General features: G+C 60.0%; 1 protein-coding gene across 2 annotated transcripts in view; it reads right to left on the bottom strand.

The window, feature by feature from the left end:
• Positions 1-1,530: 1,530 nt before the first annotated feature.
• Lmx1b (LIM homeobox transcription factor 1 beta) overlaps positions 1,531-18,678 on the bottom strand; it is a 69,429-nt gene continuing 52,281 nt past the window's right edge. The window contains exons 3-8 of one of the 2 annotated variants that reach the window (XM_048343027.1): positions 5,304-5,536; positions 3,966-4,147; positions 3,743-3,820; positions 3,511-3,577; positions 2,164-2,328; positions 1,531-1,946 (exon numbers count right to left, since the gene is read on the bottom strand). In XM_048343027.1, the coding sequence (XP_048198984.1) occupies positions 1,789-1,946; positions 2,164-2,328; positions 3,511-3,577; positions 3,743-3,820; positions 3,966-4,147; positions 5,304-5,536 (883 nt within the window). In that variant the 3' untranslated portion in view covers positions 1,531-1,788. The remainder of the gene's footprint in view (positions 1,947-2,163; positions 2,329-3,510; positions 3,578-3,742; positions 3,821-3,965; positions 4,148-5,303; positions 5,537-18,678) is intronic. The other variant, XM_048343037.1, reaches the window with a different exon arrangement.

The raw sequence follows: 18,678 nt of genomic DNA, 5'->3' as shown, positions 1-18,678 counted from the left end.
CCCGGGCTGAGCCGAGGGGGCGGCCGGGCAGCGGGACCGGATCTCGTTCACGCAGAGGCCGAGCCAGGCTGATGTGGGAAGGGTGTGCCGGCCTAGGGCTTGGCTGTAGAGTTCAAGGCAGGGTTTGGAGCACCTGGGCACGGACACAGAGGTCACCAGGGGCCCGTGTGGGGCCACTGAGCCCCCCAGCCCACCCCGATCCATCGTCCGATGGGGGAAGAGCTGGTGTGACACTGTTGCAGCACGACACCTGACATCTGTGCAGCTATCTGCGGCCCAGGGGCCAAAACGGCCTCAGGATTCACCAGCCGAGGAGGAGGCAAGGGACCCGTGCCACGCAGGAAGAGGTCCCACGCTCTCCCCTCAGCGGCACAGGGCTTGGGATGGAGGAAGGAAAAGTAGTTGGGGTGGGGGAGAAGTCCACAGGCTGACTGAACCAGGTGGAGGGAAGGCGGCCATAAACAAGGACCCCGAGGCCCTTCACAGAGACAGGGGGCCTTGGGATGAAGGGCACGGTGAGTTCCCCAGGTCAGATGGCCCCAAACACTCGCTAGGGCCAGCCGGGGTGCCGGCAGAGGAGGGGACGGGCGTGCTCACTGTGAGCCCGCGGCCCAGCGCCAGTGGGAGTCAGGTGAGCCCGGCCCCGAACTTCCCAGCCAAGGTGCAGTTCCAGGAGGAAGAGCTGGAGAACTGACGGGCGGGGCTCACGGGAGCAGTGGGCGCCTCCCGTGGGGGAGGCAGAGGGGCCCCGACGGAGCCCACTATCAGACAGTGTGCCCAGCAGGCAACTTTTAAGGTGCCTTTCCCTCTGGAGCTTCTGCATCTGCCTTGATTCTGACTGCCAGGCTTCTTTCCGCCCCAGGCCAGGCAGGCAGGTCGAGGGCTGCCCCTCCCCACCTGGCCAGCCCCCAGCAAGTCCAAGGGTTCTACAGGCTCCAAACCCACCGGCCTCTTCCCTCCTCCTCTGGCCAGTTGCTGTAAGAGGGGGGCTCCCTGTCCCTTCGGGCTGCCTTTCTGCTTCCTAATAAGGCTGGACAGAGCCACAGGTCATCCCTCCACCGCTTTCAGCATCGGGAGTGTGTGTGTGTGTGTGTGTGTGTGTGTGTGTGTGTGTCTGTGTGTGTGTGCCTGTATCTGTGCATGCCCTTGCACGTGCACCTCAGTCCCTTGGTGTTTGCCTGGCTCCACCCATACCCCCACCTCTTGCCCATGACTCTCCAATCAGGCAGAGTGCGGTGGGCGTGTCACAGGTGCCTGGCCCCTCCCACTTCTGGTCCAGGCTCAGCTGGGAGGGGTGAGCCTGTGCTAGCCGATGGGGAAGTGGGCACCAGCACAGGGCATTGGTACCCAGGCTTCTCAGGTACCAGGCACAGTGTCAGGATATCATCACCCTGGGGTGGCATGGTGGTGGGGGGGGGCATGGAGGTTGGCTGGACACAGAGAGGACGTTTAAAAAAATAGAGAGAATTTAAGCTTCCCAAAAAAGAGAGGGGAGGGGGGCGAAGGAGTCAATGGAGGTGAGATGGGGCTGTCCGAGAGCTCTGGGTCCCTGGGGGTGACAAGGTCTCTGAGGGCGGGAGACAGCCCCTGCCCACGCTTTGCCCATCTGCCCGTCCAGCTGTGCTCAAATGAGCACTGGAGCCAGGCCCCAGCCGGCCCAGGGGAGGGCACCGTATGGCTGTCTGCAGAGTCCGTGTGGGCGGCAGGTGTGGGGTGTCGGGGTGGCGGCTGAGGCCTGTAGTCCCACCCCAGGCCCGCGCCCAAGCGTCCGTGTGTCCCCGCTGGCTCTCAGGAGGCGAAGTAGGAACTCTGCATGGAGTAGAGCCGGTCGATGGGGTTCCCCACGCGGGCCTGCAGGGAACCCACGTCCGAGGAGCCAAGGAAGCAGTCGCTGAGGCTGGTGAGGGAGGTGTCGCTGTCGATGTCGTGGAAGATGGAGTCATTTCCTGGGGGCAGAGGTGGGGTTAGGACCTGGGGGTACAGGCCAGGAGCCCAGGGGTCCTGTCAGCCCTGCAGGTGCTGTCGCCAGAGGCCGGGGAAGCCAGGGGTGGTGCCGGCCCTGGGGTTCGGGGTAGCAGGTGGTACCGTGGCCCCGGGCCTGCCTTGCTAGGCAGTGGGCAGTGCTGGGATGGGCGGGGGGTGGGGCGGGGTGGGGCGGCTTACCATAGGGGTTCATGTGGTCACCTGGCATTTGGGGTGGCGTGAGGCCCTGCTGGAAGGGGTCACTGCTGCCGTAGGGGCTCTGCTCCATGGCCACGATCTGCTGCTGCGGCGGGGCCAGCGGCGTGTACGAGGCCATCATGCCCTCCATGCGGCTTGACAGGACCTCTGGGGACAATGCGCGTCTTCACGGATGGGCCCTGCCCACCCCCCAGTGCCCCAGGGGCCCCAGGGTCTCCTCTGGCCCGAGTCTGTCCAGATGTCTGGCTCCCTTCTGGACATGCCCGCCAGCTTCTCTCCCCCAATCAGTTCTCCAAGAGCCCCAGGGGCTCCCTCCGCCCCTCCTGCCCCCTCTTCTCCATCTCTCCCACCCCTCAGGACTGGACGTGGCTGCCCTGGCAGGCAGGAGCCGTTCACCACGGGCCCCCAGTGTGGGCAGGGTCAGGATGGGGAGGAAGGCCACCAGCGTGCCCTCAAGAGGTCAGAAGGGGAGTTTGGGGGCTGAGCTGGGCACCGAGAAGGCGTGGGGAGGGGCTGGGAGAGTGGAGCTTGTAGGCTGAGGACCAAGGCAGCGGGGCTGGGCGGGGGGGGCTCCCACAGAGGAGCAATAAAAACACTCCCTGCATGGCGGGCAGTCGGAGTGCGGGGTGCCGCGTGGGGGGGGGGGGGCGTGAGGACTGGAGCGGGCTGGGGTGTGGGCTGTTCTTAGGCAGGGGTTGCAGGGCGGGCAAGGGCATGGGGCAGGCCTGCCTGGAGCCTGGGGGCCGTGAGCAGGACCCCGGGAAGGGACAGGCAGAGAGGAGTGGAGAGAACGTTTGGGACACAGGCCTGGTCCCCCACCCTGAGTGCCCTGGCATCTGTTCGGGGGTGGGGGGTATCTCCAAGTCACTGGGAGAAGGTGGCCCTGGCCTGCCCCCCCCCCTCCCCACTTCTTTGGCAGTCCTCAGAGCCCCCTGCCTCTTCCCCTCACCGCTCAGTGCTCCCGTGGGACCCCGGAGCAGCTCTGGTCCCAGATTCACTTTTTTGGCAAAGCCCAATACTGGGGGGGAGGGGCGGTCCCTTAGCACCCAGGTGGAGAATACCCCGGACTCTTCCCATGAGCACTGGGGAGGGGGGGTGGCAGGGTATCGTCACCCTGGGGAGAGCACAGGCCTGGGGGGCCCTCGGTTATGGCAGCCCCTTTGCCTGGTGCCCATCTCCCTCCGCGCACCCGGTGAGGCTGAGCAGGCGGATGCTGAGGAAGAGCCAGGTCCCGGCGGCTGCCCTTCCTGCGGGAATGCCGCCATGCTCCCCGGGGGCTCCCTGCGCCCCAGCCCAGCACGAGGTACCCCCTGGCCCCAGCCAGCCTACCTTGGCCCAGCCGCTGGGAGTTCTGCTGTTCCTGCTGCTGCTGGTGCCGCCTGGCCAGCTTCTTCATCTGTGGGGAGACACAGGTCAGAGGCCCTGGCTCCCTGGCCCCCCTCAGTCACACCACCAGGCACCCCCTCCCCACCTGCCCACCCCTAATCAGTGTCGCTCCCCGCCCCCCGCGGCCCCTGCTTGTCCCATCTTTCCCGGTCTGCCCAGGCGCCTAGTCTCTCACCTTTGCTCTTTGGTTCTGAAACCAGACCTGGACCACACGCACACTGAGGCCCGTCTCAGCCGCCAACGTCTCCCGGACCTAGCCCAGGAGAGGAGACGGGTCAGGCCTCTGGGGACGGCCATTCGAGGGAGAGCACCCTGCTCCCCCCCCCGCCGTGAGAGCTGGGTGGGGTATACTCAGCAGACAGAAAACAGCCCCCCCCGCCCCCCGCAGGCGCGCTCACCTTCCGGCAGGGCTTGGAGGAGACCTCAAAGGAAGCCTTGAAGGCTCTCCTCTGCTGGGTGGTGAGGATGGTCCGGGGCCGCTTGGGCCTCCGAGGGTCCTTCCCGTCGTCCCCGCTGCCCTTGCTCTGGCTGCCCTGCCCCTTCGCCGGCTTCATGTCGCCATCCTCATCCTCGCTCTTCACTGTGGGGGACACGAGCGGCCCGTCAGTGACGGCCGACGGCAGTCCTGCGTCCTGGCGTCTTACCCCCAGCTGTCACCTGCTGTGGCTCCCGGGCGCCCTGAGAATCAAGTCCACCTCTTCCTCTAGCCTGTCCCTCCCTTCCCGCCTCTCCCCGTCGCAGGCCCCAGGCAGGTGCACACACGGCCACACGGGGGCACCGCACGCAGGAAGGCACCGAGGCAGGCCCACGGGCGGCACAGTCCACGGCTGCGCCTGTGCCCGGGGCGTAGACACCCTGGCGAGTGTGAGCGGCCCACGGATGCTCACGCGTGAGGGCGGATCCGCCAAGGAGCCCCTGCAGAGGGGCGGCCTCCCCTCCCAGTGGCGCGGAGGAGGAAGGGGACAGGAGAAGGTGGCCCGCCGCCTTCTGCCTTGGGGCCTTGGGGCTCAGAACTGACAGCTAAGGACATCTCAGACATCCTTACCCAAGGAGACTAAGGAGCACGCGCATGTGCGCACACACGTGCATGGACACACGCACCCATGTGCATGCCTGAACTGCATGGGGGCCCACGCCCACGCTGCTCACACGGACCCACAATCACAGCACACAGCGGCCCGTGTGCGTAGGCAGCGCCGCGCCGGCATGCTCACACCCGAACACACACACAGCAGGGAGGGGTGTGCATCCGCCCAGCACACACCCGCGGCTTCCGGGGCCCTGGAGCTTGGGACCTCTGAGGCTACGCAACATCCACAGAGGGGTAGCTCTCTGGACTGTGGGGTCTCACACCCCCGGAAGAGCAGACCAAGAACCTCCCACGCTGCCTGCCTTGGTCCTTCCCCACCCCCTCCTCCAGGAACAGCAAGGGTGCCAGCCACCTGGCAGCCCTTCCTAGAGAACAAGCGTGTACATTCCCTGAGTGTGCCAGTCGCCGTGTGTGTGCACACGCGTGTACCTGGGCATGTGAGCTCCCAGTCATACCTGTGTGTGTATATGTGATCACACTGGTATATGTGTCCTGGTGTGTGTGGGTGTGTGTGCGTCTTGGGGCTGGCTTCCAGAGGCACCTGTTGAGGTCTGGGGTAGGGTGCACAGGTGTGTGCATGTGAATGTGCACTGTGCCACGCTCGCTGCATGGAGACAGCAGCTGCCCGTTCCGGGCCGGGGCTCACCAGAGTCGGACTCGTCGGGGCTCACGGAGCTGAGCAGGTCCTTCTCCTTCTCGTAGTCCCCCTTGCACAGCAGCTGGCCCTCCTTGAGCACGAACTCGTCGCCCTTGCGCAGCTGCCGCTCGCACACACAGCAGCAGAAGCAGCCGAGGTGGTAGACGCACTCCAGCGCCCGCATCACGAACTCCGTGGGCGCGATCTTCTCCATGCAGCCGCTGCACTTGGCTGCGAAGAGTCTGTGGGCACAAAGGGGGACACGCTGGCTGGGCTGGGGGAGGGGTGTCTCTCCGAGAGGCCACTGCAATGGGGGCCTCCCCCGGGCGCCTCTGGACCTCCTTGTGCACGGAGCCCCTGCAACCCTCCTCTTCCCTACCTCAGCAGCCGCGGGGAGGGCACCTGGCTTCTGGCCCGGGATCGTCTCTCCTGGGGTCAGCTCAGGACCCGCCTGCGCAGAGCCATGATGGCCACTAGAGGGCAGTGTGCAGGGCCAAAGTGGCTGGGACATGGGGTCCCCTCTGCCTCATTCCTTGGCCTGCTCTGTCTGTCCTCTCCCTACTCTTCCAAAAGTCCTGCCCAGCCCTGCAGTCTGCGCCTCTCCTCCCCTACCAAAGAAGCCAGGCCCCTTTGGGGGCTCCTGGACCCTTGGGACCTTCAACTCTTCTTCACCTTCGCACAGCAGAGGACCCTGAGGGACCTTCATAAAACACAATCCGGACCCTGCCTTGCGCCAGGCTCTGCCATGGCGCCCTCGTCCAAGCTCCTGAGCCTGGCACTCCGGGCCCCTCACCATCCTCCGCTTTCCTCGCGGGGGGCCCCACACAGCACCACACCTTTGGGCACGCTCTGTCCCTGCCCTATGGCTTGGCTGACACCTTCTTCTTGCTCTTCCTTTCAGCTCAGGCGTCACCAGTGGACAGGCATCTAGTGAGCATGCCCAGCGGGGCAGGCCTAGTGCTGTGCAGTTCACGGGCAGATGTGCATTTGATCCTTGCAACGGTCCTGTGAGATGTTCTCCCGAATAACCGCCCCGTTTGAGAGATGAGGAAACGAAGGTGTGGAGAGAAGCCGGGACGGGTTAGGGAGGTCACAAGCACTAGAGGGGACTCTCGGCTTGGGATCACATCGTGGCTCCATCTGCCACCTCCAGACGTGAGCCAGGCCCCTGGGGCCTCTGCGCCTCTGGCCAGCCTGGGCGGGAGAATCCCGGGCGCGGTCCCTCCTGCCGTGTGGCTGACCGCTCCTCCCGATGCCTCCCCTGCCCATCACGCGCCTGCTCTGTGGGAACTCCAGCCTCAACAACACTTTGATGGAGAAATTTATGAAGAATCAAATTATTGCTGCTGGGAGGGAATTAAAACCATTTTTCATTCCCCGCGTCCCCGGGCCACGTCTGCGGGCGCCACCTTGGGAGCGCTGTACACATCCCATCCCTCTTTATGGCCCGCCATCCTGGGCACAGATTACAGCTGCAATTCTCTGCTAATCGGTTCTGGAACAGGCACGGCCATAAACGCAAGACTCTAGGCCTGCCTGTCTTCCTGGGGGGGCTGCCATCAGTACCACCCACGGTGAGCTGAGGGGGGGGGTATACAGACAGGGCCACCTCCAGCTCTGCCTGCCATCCTGGCACTGGCCAGAGCACTCCCCGTGGGGACACTCCCAGCAACTCTGCCACCTGCCAATATTTGACCCAGTAGGCTCCTACTCATCCTGCAGTGCCCGACTCCAATGCCTCCTCTTCTGAGAAGCCGTCTGTGATGCCTAAGTGTAGTAAAGGTGGCTTCCCCTGTTCCCCTGAGCTCCCCTGGGCCCCGAGGGTCACTCTCTGATGCCATGGGGGTGCCAACAGGATCTCCCCTATAGGCTGTGGTTGGGATTGGATGATCTGGGCCAGTTTGCCAAGTCCCACAGTGGAGTGACTCCACAGAGCCTCGGCCAGGCTCAGCTCCACCTGGTCCCTCCAATCAGGGCCTGGCTGCACCTACTCCTCAAGGAGGCCCCTGTGTGCGCCTGTGGGGCAGGGAGGCAAAGACCGGAAGTGGGCAGAGGCTCGAGTCTGGCTCTCCAACCCACACGGGTGTGCTTTTGCAAGAGGAGGTTTCAGCTCTGAGCTGGCCCTTCCGAGGGATGTTCTTCTCAGCACACAACCTGCCCCGCGGTCCACGGCAGTCATAGACCAAGGGCCCTGGGATCCCGGCTGGCCGTGCATTCTGCTGAGAGTGTGCAGAGGCCGCTGTCCCATCCTGGAGGAGGCCTAGCCCTGCCCCTACTCCCCGTGTGCCTGGCCGAGGTGCCCATCGAGCTCTGTAGTCGTCTGGGCAGGCCCAGGCTCTGCCAGCGTGGCAGGGGCAGGGCTCGGGGCCCAGGTCAAAGTCAGCACATGGGGGGGGGGTGTCCCGAAGAGGAGACCTTGCTAGGCTGGGGAGGGGGCGGCAGGGTGGGAGGGTGCCGCCGCCGCCACACACTTGCTGTGTTTGGGAAGAGGCGCACTAATGCCTTGGCAGCAGGGGGTCGATTGCTACTTTCTCCCAGCTCATCAACACAATCTATTATTAATACTCCTCCGAAGGCCCCGTGCCGCCATTACCAGGCAGCACAGCCACTGGGGGCGTCATCTGTTATCTAGATTGCAAAAACCCGGGAAATAAAACAAACGGCGTGCACTTTATAAACGGAATGTGCCATCCGTTTGGTCTCCAAGCATCTCTCCACCCAATAAAACATCAGGGGGGGACGCATGAAATACTCACTCCCAATTACGGGGCTGCCTTTGTCTACTGAGTGAGAGCTGCTCACCGGCAGGCAGGGCGTGTGTGTGTGTGTGTGTGTGTGTGTGTGTGTGTGTTCCCTCCTCTCCGTACCCCCTTCCCTCCCTCAGTCACTCATCTGGGGTGGGGGGGGGGAGGGCAACCAGTCGTCAAGAAGTCTCCAAGGCCCCGGGGACGCAGGCCAGCCATAGGCCAAAGACGGCTCTGGACTCAGGGGGACTTGAGTTCTAGGCCCATTTGCTGGCTGGTGACCAGACACACAACACTCCCTCCCCTCCCCAATCCTCAGCTTAGCCGCCAGTGTAGTGGGCTCGGCAAGCTGCCACCTGTCCTGCCCATTTAAGGCAGGCAGTACCAAAGGCGCAGCCTGGCTGTGTAATTTTCTTTGTACAGAGCCCGGCTCTGTACCTTCATTTTTTTCCTCTTTTGAAAAAAAGAATCAAGGGGCTGAGAATGAGGCCTAGTGTGCTCACCTTGTATACGTGAAGCCCTGAGCTGGATTCTTCAGTACCATATATATATATATATATATTTAAACCGATGTGGCACTTTGGCTCAAGTGGCAGAGTGCTAGCCTTGAGCAAAAAGAAGCCAGGGACAGTGCTCAGGCCCTGAGTTCAAGGCCTAGGACTGGCCCCCCCCCCCCAAAAAAAAAAAGAATCAAGCCAGGCGCCAGTGGCTCAAGCCCGTAATCCTAACTACTCAACAAGAGGCCAAGATCTGAGGATTGAGGTGAGGCTCAAAGCCGCACAGGCAGGAAAGTGCGTGAGACTCTTATCCCCAAGTAGCCAGCTGTGGTCCAGTGGTAGAATGCTAGCCTGGAGAAAAAAGGCTCCGGGATAGTGCCCAGGCCGAGTCTCGGGACTGGCACAATTAAAAAAAACAATCAAACCTAGGGCCTTCGTGTGCCACACGAGCTCTCTAGCACCATCGTTTCCTTGCTGGGTAACTCTGGCAAGGCCTTTAGCCTCTCTGAGACTCAAATTCTTCGCCTGGAACGTGGGGATGACCATCGTCGACTATGGACGGATCTGCTGGGCAGACTTGATGCCTGGAGGGCCCTTGGCATAAAAACCTCGGGTCTGTCCCCCTTGTGCCCTGGCTGGGGTCTCCAGGCTTCCTTCGACAGGCTGTGCCGGCACTCCACTGCACCTCCCTTGCCGAGCCTGGGGGCCCTGCCGCCTTCCTTGCCTGGCCTGCTGGGGGGGGGGGGGCAGGGCTGAGCTGCTTCTCACTCTGTGCTCAGACCCTGAGAGAAGACGCTTCCTATCACGGCTGGCGGGCGGATGCCAGGCAGGCCGCCTGTGCGGGGTCGCGCGCCGTGGGTCCACCCCTGCTCTGCGGGTGCGGGGCGCCCTCTCCCGGGGCAGCTCACCCCGTGCCTGCTGCCAAGGCCACGAGCTTCCTCGACCCACGCGGCGCTTCCTACTCTTCGTGCGCCTGGCCCCAGAAGCAGGCTGAGCACCTGGGTTTTTATTTTTGTTTAAAAAAAAATGGAATGCCCCTACCTATAAACGCATAATGACTTCTCCTCCTGATGAGATCCACGGTGATTATGGAGTGAGGAATTCCGTGGGTAGGGACACCCCTACTTGAGGAGTCCCAGGCTGTGAGTACATTATCTCCAGCGCCTCTTGGTTTGTTCTGGTTTATTTGTTTAATGCTCAATTTATTAAACTCATAAAGCTAATAAACAAAATTCTGAAAACCAATCTTTTTGGGAGCATTTGAACATGGATTACGAATCAGATTAATTTCTCCTCCGCCGTTGACAACAGCAGAGATGCACTGATGGTGCGGGGTTCCTTCTCCTCCCGCAACCCGGGCTCCCTCCACCTTCTCTGAGAAGTCTTGAGGGTCCACACGGCCTGACACGGCCACTTCCGAGCACCGGGACCGTGCTGGAGTCCCGGTGGCCCCACAGGGATAAGGACGGGCCTCATGATTGGGCGAGGCACCAGGCATGGGATTGGTCAGTGGGAATTATGAGTGCTAGCCCCATCTCTCCAAGTTTCCTGGCACCTGTTCACCATCTTTGCTGAGGGGGAGGTCCCCTGCCTCCTCCTCCTCACACATTCCTACTTGCACACTCCACTGCTGCACTTTACCGCGTACGCCAGCCCCACAGTGGGTTCTCAGAACAATCCCACCCCATGTCCTCCTCCAGCCTCAGTAGCTAAGCCCCCGCCTCCCCTGCCCTGTGACTCCTGCACTCCCCTGACTGAGCAAACATCACTTTTCAGCTCCTAAGGAGTTTGGAGAAGCAGCTCAGTCATGCGGACTTCCTGTGGAAGAGGCCCAGGAAGGCTCAGACTAGAAGGTGAGGCGGGGCCTTGTGGGAGGCGGGGCCTCGTGGGAGAAAGTTAGGTCACTGGAGCCTGGCCTTGAGGAAATGCTGGGAGTCCAGCTGCCCTCCCCTAGTGGCTTCGATTTTCCTCTGCCACACTCCCTGCCACACATCAGCTCCTTCTGATCTCCTCAAACGCCATCGCCCTCCCAGGTCTGCTTCTCTCCCCCATTCCTTTGCTTCCTGCTGAACTCCTATTAATCGTTCAAGACCCCATGAAGCCTTTTCTGGTGCTGCCCTGGGGCTCCTGGGATAGCCTGGGTACAGTCAGGCCACAGCTCAGCCCCGTGGGAACGGCACAGTGTGATGGGGTTGGGAGGAGGTTGGGGTTTGGGGAGGAGGAAAGGGAGGATAGCTCAGGCTATCCTCAAACTTGTGATCTTCCTGCCCTTCCCTTCCTCTGCATGCTGAAACTACAGATGTCCCCCTCCCCCATATGTCTGGTTGGACACGACACATGTTTAAGAAGCTGGTTCTGGAGGCAGTAGGAATGGGTTCCAATCCCAGCTCTGCCACCTACTGGCTGCCTTTCGTGGGGTGGCTGCCTCCACTGCCCAACCTGTCTTCCTGTTTGAAGGCAGAGGCTCCAGGAGATCCACCTTATAAGCAGGTAGGTGGTCACCTCCCCGGGGCCACCCCCAGGTCGCTGGCAGGGTCCTGGGGGTGACTGGTGTGTGGCAGCTTGGGTAAGAATTCACCACGGCACTGCATTAGTTCACTGAGGCAGGCAGCAATGCCCATGATGTCCCAGAAGCCAGAGGGACAGGGTCCCAGACACTGCCGGCCGGGGCTGCAGCTGTCACTCAGCAGAGGGGGCTGCCGGCCTCCGCCCGGCTGGACCAGACTCCCCATCATCTCCCCATGTGCCCACCGCGTCCTTATCATTCCGGGCGTAGCTGGTTTTTATTTGGAGACAAAAAGGGGCCTGTTGACGGGGATCCAACTCAAACCAGCTGCAAACATCTGCTTTGATGCGGCAGGCGGGCGGTGACGGCGGGAGCCGCAGGCAGGGGCCCTGGTGCGTGTCAATCAGGCGGCTGGAATGTGCAGTTTGCCCGGCACTCGCTGCTCGCCGGACCATGGGCCTCGCAGGGCTCCAGCGCCTGCCTCGGGCCCGGTCTGCCGCGGAGGCTGAAGGCGCTTCCTGCGGGCAGCAACGCGGCAGAAGACGCTGGGCCGACCCAGGCCCTCGGCCCTTTGATCCGGCACAGTGGGGAGCCCCCAGCCCAGGCTGGAGGTCAGGCGCCAGGGGCAGGGAGGGACCAACCAGCCACAAGCCCCAGGTGCCATCCAAAAGCCAGCCAGGCCCCAGCAGGAACATATTTGGCGATTCCGCAAATGTGCACCTACTGTGTGCCTGTCACGCTGCAGGCAGGGGCAGAATGGGCTACAAGGGCCAGCCCGTGCCCAGGCCACCTCCTCCCGCTTCCCTTCTCCTAGGTGCAGGGACAACAACGTGCATTTACCGCTATAACAAACAGGGCCACCGCACACAGCACAGCAAATGATGGCAACTCGATGACACAGGAAGTCCTATGAGTGCCAGGGCTGTAGTTTTGGAAAAGATAGCCAGAAAACGTCAGAAGCCATCGGAGCAGATGCTGGGGAAGCTACTATGTGACACCTGACACCTGAGGCAAAGCAGATCCAGAGAGAGGGCAAGTGCAAAGGTCCTGGGGACAGAGATACCTGCAGTGCTGGGGAAATGGGGGAGGCCAGTGTGGCTGGAGGGGACAGGAAGTACAGGCAGAGGACTGGGGGTCAGGCTGGATCACCTGACATGGGGGCCCTGGGAGGGTTCTAGGCAGAGGAAGATGTGATCTGACTGGCATCTTGGGGCTCTCCAGGCAGCTGTGGGGCCCAAGTGGGAGTGGGCTGACAGTAGGAGAGGTGCCAAGAAGTGGTCCAAGCAGGACCGGATCTTAAGGTGGGCAGGGCCACTAAATGATGCCAGACAGAGGATGGGGATATGGGGATGTTGGAAGCCTGGGGGCTTAGGTGGGCGGGAGGGCAGGGCTGAGGCATTGCGGGGGGGGGGGGGCGCACAGGGGCTGACTCTTCACTTCCCTGGCCAGTTCAATTCCTTCACTGATTCTCTTATTCAATCAGCCATGGCACATTTGCTGAGCACCTACTCTGAGCTCAGACTCTGTACTGGTCCTGCAGGGTAAGCTAAGCTCCCTGCCCCATCAAACCCCTCTGAGCTGATTCAGATTCTCCCCCTGCCCCTCGTGGAAGCAGCCAATCCCCCGGTGCCATACTGAGCAGCCATGGCTAGGATGATTACCAGGACTGACTGAGGGTTTCCCGCGGTGCACTGGACCTGCAAGGTGGCACCATGACTTGGAACCCAGTAGATGCCTGTGGCTCACTCTGCCAGGCCACCTGTCCTCTCCTGCTGCTGCACCTGCCACTCAGCTCACCTCTGGGAAGGCTGTGCTTGCCCTGTCTTCTCACTACCGCTGAAATTCATACCCTGGGCTAGAGGTGCCAGAGGGCAGGGAGGAGCTCACAACCCAGACACCATGATACAGAGAAGCCCTGGATTTCTCTCTGGGGTCCCACGTGGGCAGAACAGACCATGGAGTTGCAAATGCAGCCAGTTGGAAAGTAAGCTGGGTGTCAGGGAAGACTTGCTGTGGGAAGCAAGGGGGCTGGGGCGGGCCCAGGAGTGTGTCTGATTCTTCAGCTGGGTTCAGTAAGGAAGGACAGGAAAGCAGGGAGGCCATCTGGGTGGGAGAAGCTGAAAAAAAGACAGGTAAAGCATGAAGAAGATGGAGGTCCTTCGCAAAATTAGGGAAACAGGAAAACAGGTCAGAGCAGGTAAGAAAGATCAGGCTAGGTAAGAAAGATGGGGCTGGAGTTCCAATATTAAAGACCTGAGAACAGACCAGATCTTTTTTGTTCTTAATCACATTCACAGCCACTCAGATACCTAGCAGTCTAACCACACAACTCACTCATCCATCCATCTACCCATCCCTTCATCACCCATCCACTCATCCATCCATTCACCTACTATCCACTCATTCACCACCCATCCATCCATTCACCTATCATCTCAACTGTTTACCCATCTGTCCATCCACCCACCTGTTACTCTTCCTTTCATCTCATACATTTATCTACCCACCCACATATCCATCCATCCAATCAACCACCCATTCATCAATCTATCCATCCATCCTTTCATCTGACATATCTAACCACTCACCCACCCATATAACCATCCATCCACCCACCAACCAGTTCAACCATCCTCTCATTCACCCATTCACCATCCATCCATCCATCCATCCATTCATTTACCAATCATCTCAACCATTTAGCCATTCATACATTCACCCACCCATCCATCCTCTCATCCACCCACCCATCCACCCATTTACTGATCATCTCCACCATTTCCCCATCCATACAAACATCCTTGCAAGCATGGATCCATCTAGCCAGCAGCAAATACTTGAGCACTTGCTTGTTTCAAACCCTGTGCTATGACTGCTCCTCTTGAGCATGCTTGTCTTGTAAAGTTTTCACGGTATCAGTCTTGTTGGTTCAATTGCATTTACTAAATGTCTACCATTGGTGGAGCCAGTGGAGCAGACCCAGGACACCCAGCCCCAGGAGAAGCCCAGGGCACCATGGAAGCAGAACACCTGATTAAGCTGGTATGTGGCCCCCCTCATTCAGACCCAAGGATTCTGGTCTCCCTATATGTGAATAGTAGCATTTTAATTAGGGTTATAACAACATTGATAAACTTGCTTTGAGCAAGTGTTTTCTGGAACAAACTCCATTAAGGCAATTTAATTCTTTGATCAATTTCTTTCTAGTACAGTTAAATAATTTACAACTTTTTGCGTTTTCATTTTTTATTTTACTAAAATCATTTTCATTGAGATAAATGATTTTTTTCATGAAGAATTTCTCAATAAGGCCTTTGGTCTGCTGTTAGGTTTGTGCCTGATACTGGACCTCGTGGATTGGTGAACTGTAATCAGCCATAGGTTCTGCCATGGAGGCGTCACACTGACAACTGTTTTATGTAATGTGTGTGTGTGTGTGTGTGTGTGTGTGTGTGTGTGTGTGTGCACGCGCATGCCCATGTGTGAGCCAGTCCTGAAGCTTGAACTCAGGTCCTGAGTCCTTTCCCTCAGCTTTTGTGGGCAAGGCTAGCTAGTGCTCTATCACTTGATCCACAGCTCCACTTGCAATTTTTTGTGGACTTGGAGATAAGAGTCCCACAAGCTTTCCTGCCCCGGTCGGCTTTGAACCTCAATCCTGAGATCTCAGCCTCCTGACTAGCTAGGATTACAGACCTGAGCCACAAGCACCTGGATCTTTATTCTCCCCACTCCCCCCACCCCCCCCCACCCCCCCCCCCGCCACCCGGCCCCCGCCCTTGGAAAGCCAAGTTAAATCTTCCAGGCTCAGGCAAGGTGTTTTCTTTCCATGCTGGCAACAAAATTACTGAAGTTTATTATTACAAAATATACCAGGCAATTAATGAAAGCATGTTCAAAACTGTGGGGGTCAAGACAGACTTGAGGGGGGGTCATATGCAAATGAGGCAAATGCCTACTTGTGTTCCTTTTTGCGAAGAGTAGTGGCACCCCCACCCCCCGCATGCTCCTTAGGTTCCTGGGGGCCATTTCTCATACTGTGGTCACCCTGAGTTGGAGTTTGTCCAAGTAGCCCTTAAGGCATAGGGCCCAGTAGTTCATTCCTCTAGCGGTGAGAGCCGCCATCTCCTCCCTTACTTCTGCCTCTATGCTCCTCATGATGTAGCCCGAGAAAGCACCAGCTCTGTCGGCTCCCGTCCTAAGTGGCCAGGGGCACCCAGTGTCACACTCGCCTGTCGAGCCCAGGGCTCAGAGCTCTGTCCAGCAGGGCTTCGGACCACCTGGGGAGCCAGCAGTTCCCTCCCCAGGCGCTCAGAGCCACAGCTCCTTCCCCGGGTCCTGCCGGGCCAACAACCGGCCACTCTCCTGACTCCCGAGAGGCTGGAGGGTGGTCAGGAACGGAGCCCTGTCCAGGCAGGAGCCCCTGCAACCGCATGTGAGCCGGTGGCCCCTCGGTGCGGAGCCGGCTTCTTGCCTGGTCACAGCGACAGTGGGTGGGCGGGCGCGTCCCCCGGCGGAGCCTGACGGATGATCGTGAGAAGTGGGTCCAACTCGAGGGGCGGGGCGGAAGGGACTTCAGGCTGCGGGGGGGGGGGGGGGGGGGCTGTGAGAGGGGTGTCTATTCTCCGCTGGAGCTCTAGCAGGTTGGGGCGGGTGTGGCGGGTCAGGTCCGGGTTCCTGCTTGGCAAGGGCCTACCTGGCCGTTTTGAGGGGACCCTCTCTACCGCGGCCCGCCCGTTTAGTGGGTAACTGATCACCCCAGGCCCCGCCCCAGCCGCCTGCTGCCCGCTAGAGCCGCTTAATCACCGCCCGCCTGGCTGCATTAGCATAGTAATGGCCTTTAAATTGAGCCTCTTTGTTTTTTAATTAAGCTCCCAGCAGGTACAGAGAAGAGCGATTATTGAGGAAGCTGCCAGCGCTAATCGCCCGCAGTCATTTGACAATTAAAAAGCGCCTGGCTTTAACCCTTTCCCTGCGCCTGGAGCAGCCCCGCCAGCGTTTAACCAGCGCTCTCGCCTTCCCTCGGGGACCAGGGGGGCCCTCTTCAAGCAACTTTGGAAGGTTCCTGCCAACACCTTGTTTCTGTCATGGGGCAAACTGAGGCACAGAGTGGGGGTGGGGGGGATAACTTACCGAGACACACTGGCTGGCTGTGGCAGGCGCAAGTCTGTCCCCCAGGGTGCTGTGGAAATCCAGCTGCCTGATCTTTGCCCCCTGCAGCGCCCTCTGCCCAAACTCTTCCAGTCCTTCAAAGCCCAGGTGGGCACCTCCCCGAGCCCAGAGGCATGGATCTGCCACCCACCTTACCTGCTGCCCAGCACAGACACGTCTGTGAGACTTTATCTCCAATTTACCAGTGGCAAGCTGCAAGTGTGCCGGCCTTGAGTGGGAAAAGCTAAAGGGGTCGCAGGCAAAGGGAAAAACCACACACATGAAGATGGGACGACTGGGTTTATGTGTGAAGAGCTAATGAAAGGGACGTATTAACAACAGACATGTTTCAAAAAGGTGTTTGCTGCTGCTGCCTCCTCCACCCCACTCCCAGCCTTCAGGGTCTGGAGCCTCTCTCTTCTCCCGGGTAGGTAACGCTACGTTAGTGTGGAGACCCCAATCCTGGTCTCCACATGACACCTGGCCTTTTGTTTTCGTAATGGGGACTGGTTGGGGGGTTCTGCCCACTTTCCTTTCTTTTTTTTACACAAACACTACCACGGGGGTGAGCCTTCCTAACCGTGGGGGATGCCTCTAAGGCAGGCCTGTGGGATTTACGATCTCAGGGTCCTCCATTGTGGTCACAAACCCTAATTCATTTAACCTGCACCCCATGGGTGGCTATTTAAAGGATTTGGCGGTAATCTCTAGAGCCTTGGGAAGTCATTGAAGGTTCTAAGTGGGGAGTGACTTGAGCTATTTCCATTCTTAAAGATCACTCTGGCTCTGAGTGAGGATTTGGGGTTGGGCTGGGAGTGCATGCAGGCGTGGGAGACGGCGGGGGCGGGGGGGGGGGGGGGGGTGGAGAATCATTGTTGTTGGCACTGCTTGGATGAGAGGCTTAGGAGGTGCCCAAACGGGAGACGGGGTGAGCTATCAGAGGGATGGCCCAGTGTCTGTGCTGCGTGGAGAAGCCTGGGGTGCTCTGCTCTTGACTCTGTCAGGTGCCTGGTGACTGGAGGAGCCCCAGCTGAAGTGGGGGTGTGGAGTAGTGGAACTAGGTGCGAGCTCGGGGGCCCCCACAGCCAACCCCAAACCCCATCTCTCTGTTCATATTTATGAGGGGCTGCTTCTGGTGGCCCCACCCATATCAGCCTTGAGCTGGGCCGGGCCCAGCACCTTTGTAAAACCTAGAGGAGTTTCTCCAGGGTTGTAGAGATGGAGAGATCCATTTCTGTCCTGGCCCTCTGATGAAGATAGGGGTTAGGCTGTCAGTGTTCCAAAGTACCCCTCCTTGCCCGACCCAGAGACAACACCCCTGACTGGGAGCTAGGGGAGGAGGTTCTGAGCCGGTGTGGGCCTGCAGGCAGCCAGGGGTTAACATCCAGCCCACCACCATCTATCAGCCAGCATCTCCCAAACAGAAGGACAGACAAGGCAGCTGTCCAAACAGGCCTGTGTACCTGGCCACGGCCCCGCAGAGAGGACAGGGCAGAGGCTGTTTACTCTGCTCCCGTCCCCTGCCACACACACACACACACACACACACACACACACACACACACACATCTCCCTGAAGTCTCATCAAGGGGTTTGTGCCTCCACCCTTGGCCCCTGCCACCACCCTGAGCAAGAAGCTTTCTGGGCTGGGATCTCCAGAGACTGGTGGCTAAAATGGCTGATGGCTCCTTGGGGTGCTATGCAGAGGGAGCACAGTGCTCTTCCTAGCAATGTCCCCTCCCCTTCATTGCTACCCTCTCTGCAGCCCGGAGCAGAGGCTGACGGCACAGCCCTCCTCGCCTCTCCTGGAGAACCTGAGTGCCTGGGTTCCACCTCTGACCACTTCGGAGCTATATGTCTGTTGTGAACAGGTGCAGCTTCCATGGGGGGGTGGGAGGGAGGCTCTTAGGACTTCCTGCCCTTCTCCCTCTTCCTCACAGCTTCCCACAATGATACTGGTGGCTACCTTTCACCCCTGCCCCCGTGGCCCCAAGCTCCTTTCCCCCTTCATGCCCATCCCAACGTTCAGCCCCTCAGCAGGTCTGTTCCTATGCAGCTCCCGGGCCTGCCCCTCCTGTTCCCTGGCACTCACAAAGTCCAGCCCCCCTTCCTCTGCTGGTGGCTCCCCATTCCCTCTTAGACCCCCCCACCCCATGCCAGCTCCCCTGGGAAGTGCTCCTTGCGTGACAGTGTCTGGACGTCCCTCCACACAGAGGCTCTGCCGCCTTCCCAGAGCCTCCTGTCCAGTGTCTGACTCCAGGCACAGCCGTACGCGCATCTCATTTCCTCCAACCTCACCAGTCTGGGAGATGATTCTTGCCATTTCAAAGGGAGCACACTGGGGCTGAGGGAGAGGCTATGCCCTGCCAAGCCCTACAGCTATGGTGCTAGAGCCTGGAGTAAGAGAGGAAGCCGGGCTGATCTGGCCATGGCCAGCAGGCACTGGTGGGGGCCTCCTAGCCATGAGCCTGGCACAGAGAGAGGTGCAC

This window comes from Perognathus longimembris, chromosome 1 (genome assembly GCF_023159225.1).
Source record: "Perognathus longimembris pacificus isolate PPM17 chromosome 1, ASM2315922v1, whole genome shotgun sequence".
Classification (NCBI taxonomy): Eukaryota; Metazoa; Chordata; class Mammalia; order Rodentia; family Heteromyidae; genus Perognathus; species Perognathus longimembris.
Note: the sequence above shows the minus strand (reverse complement) of the source record. Positions and strands in the feature narration are given on the sequence as shown.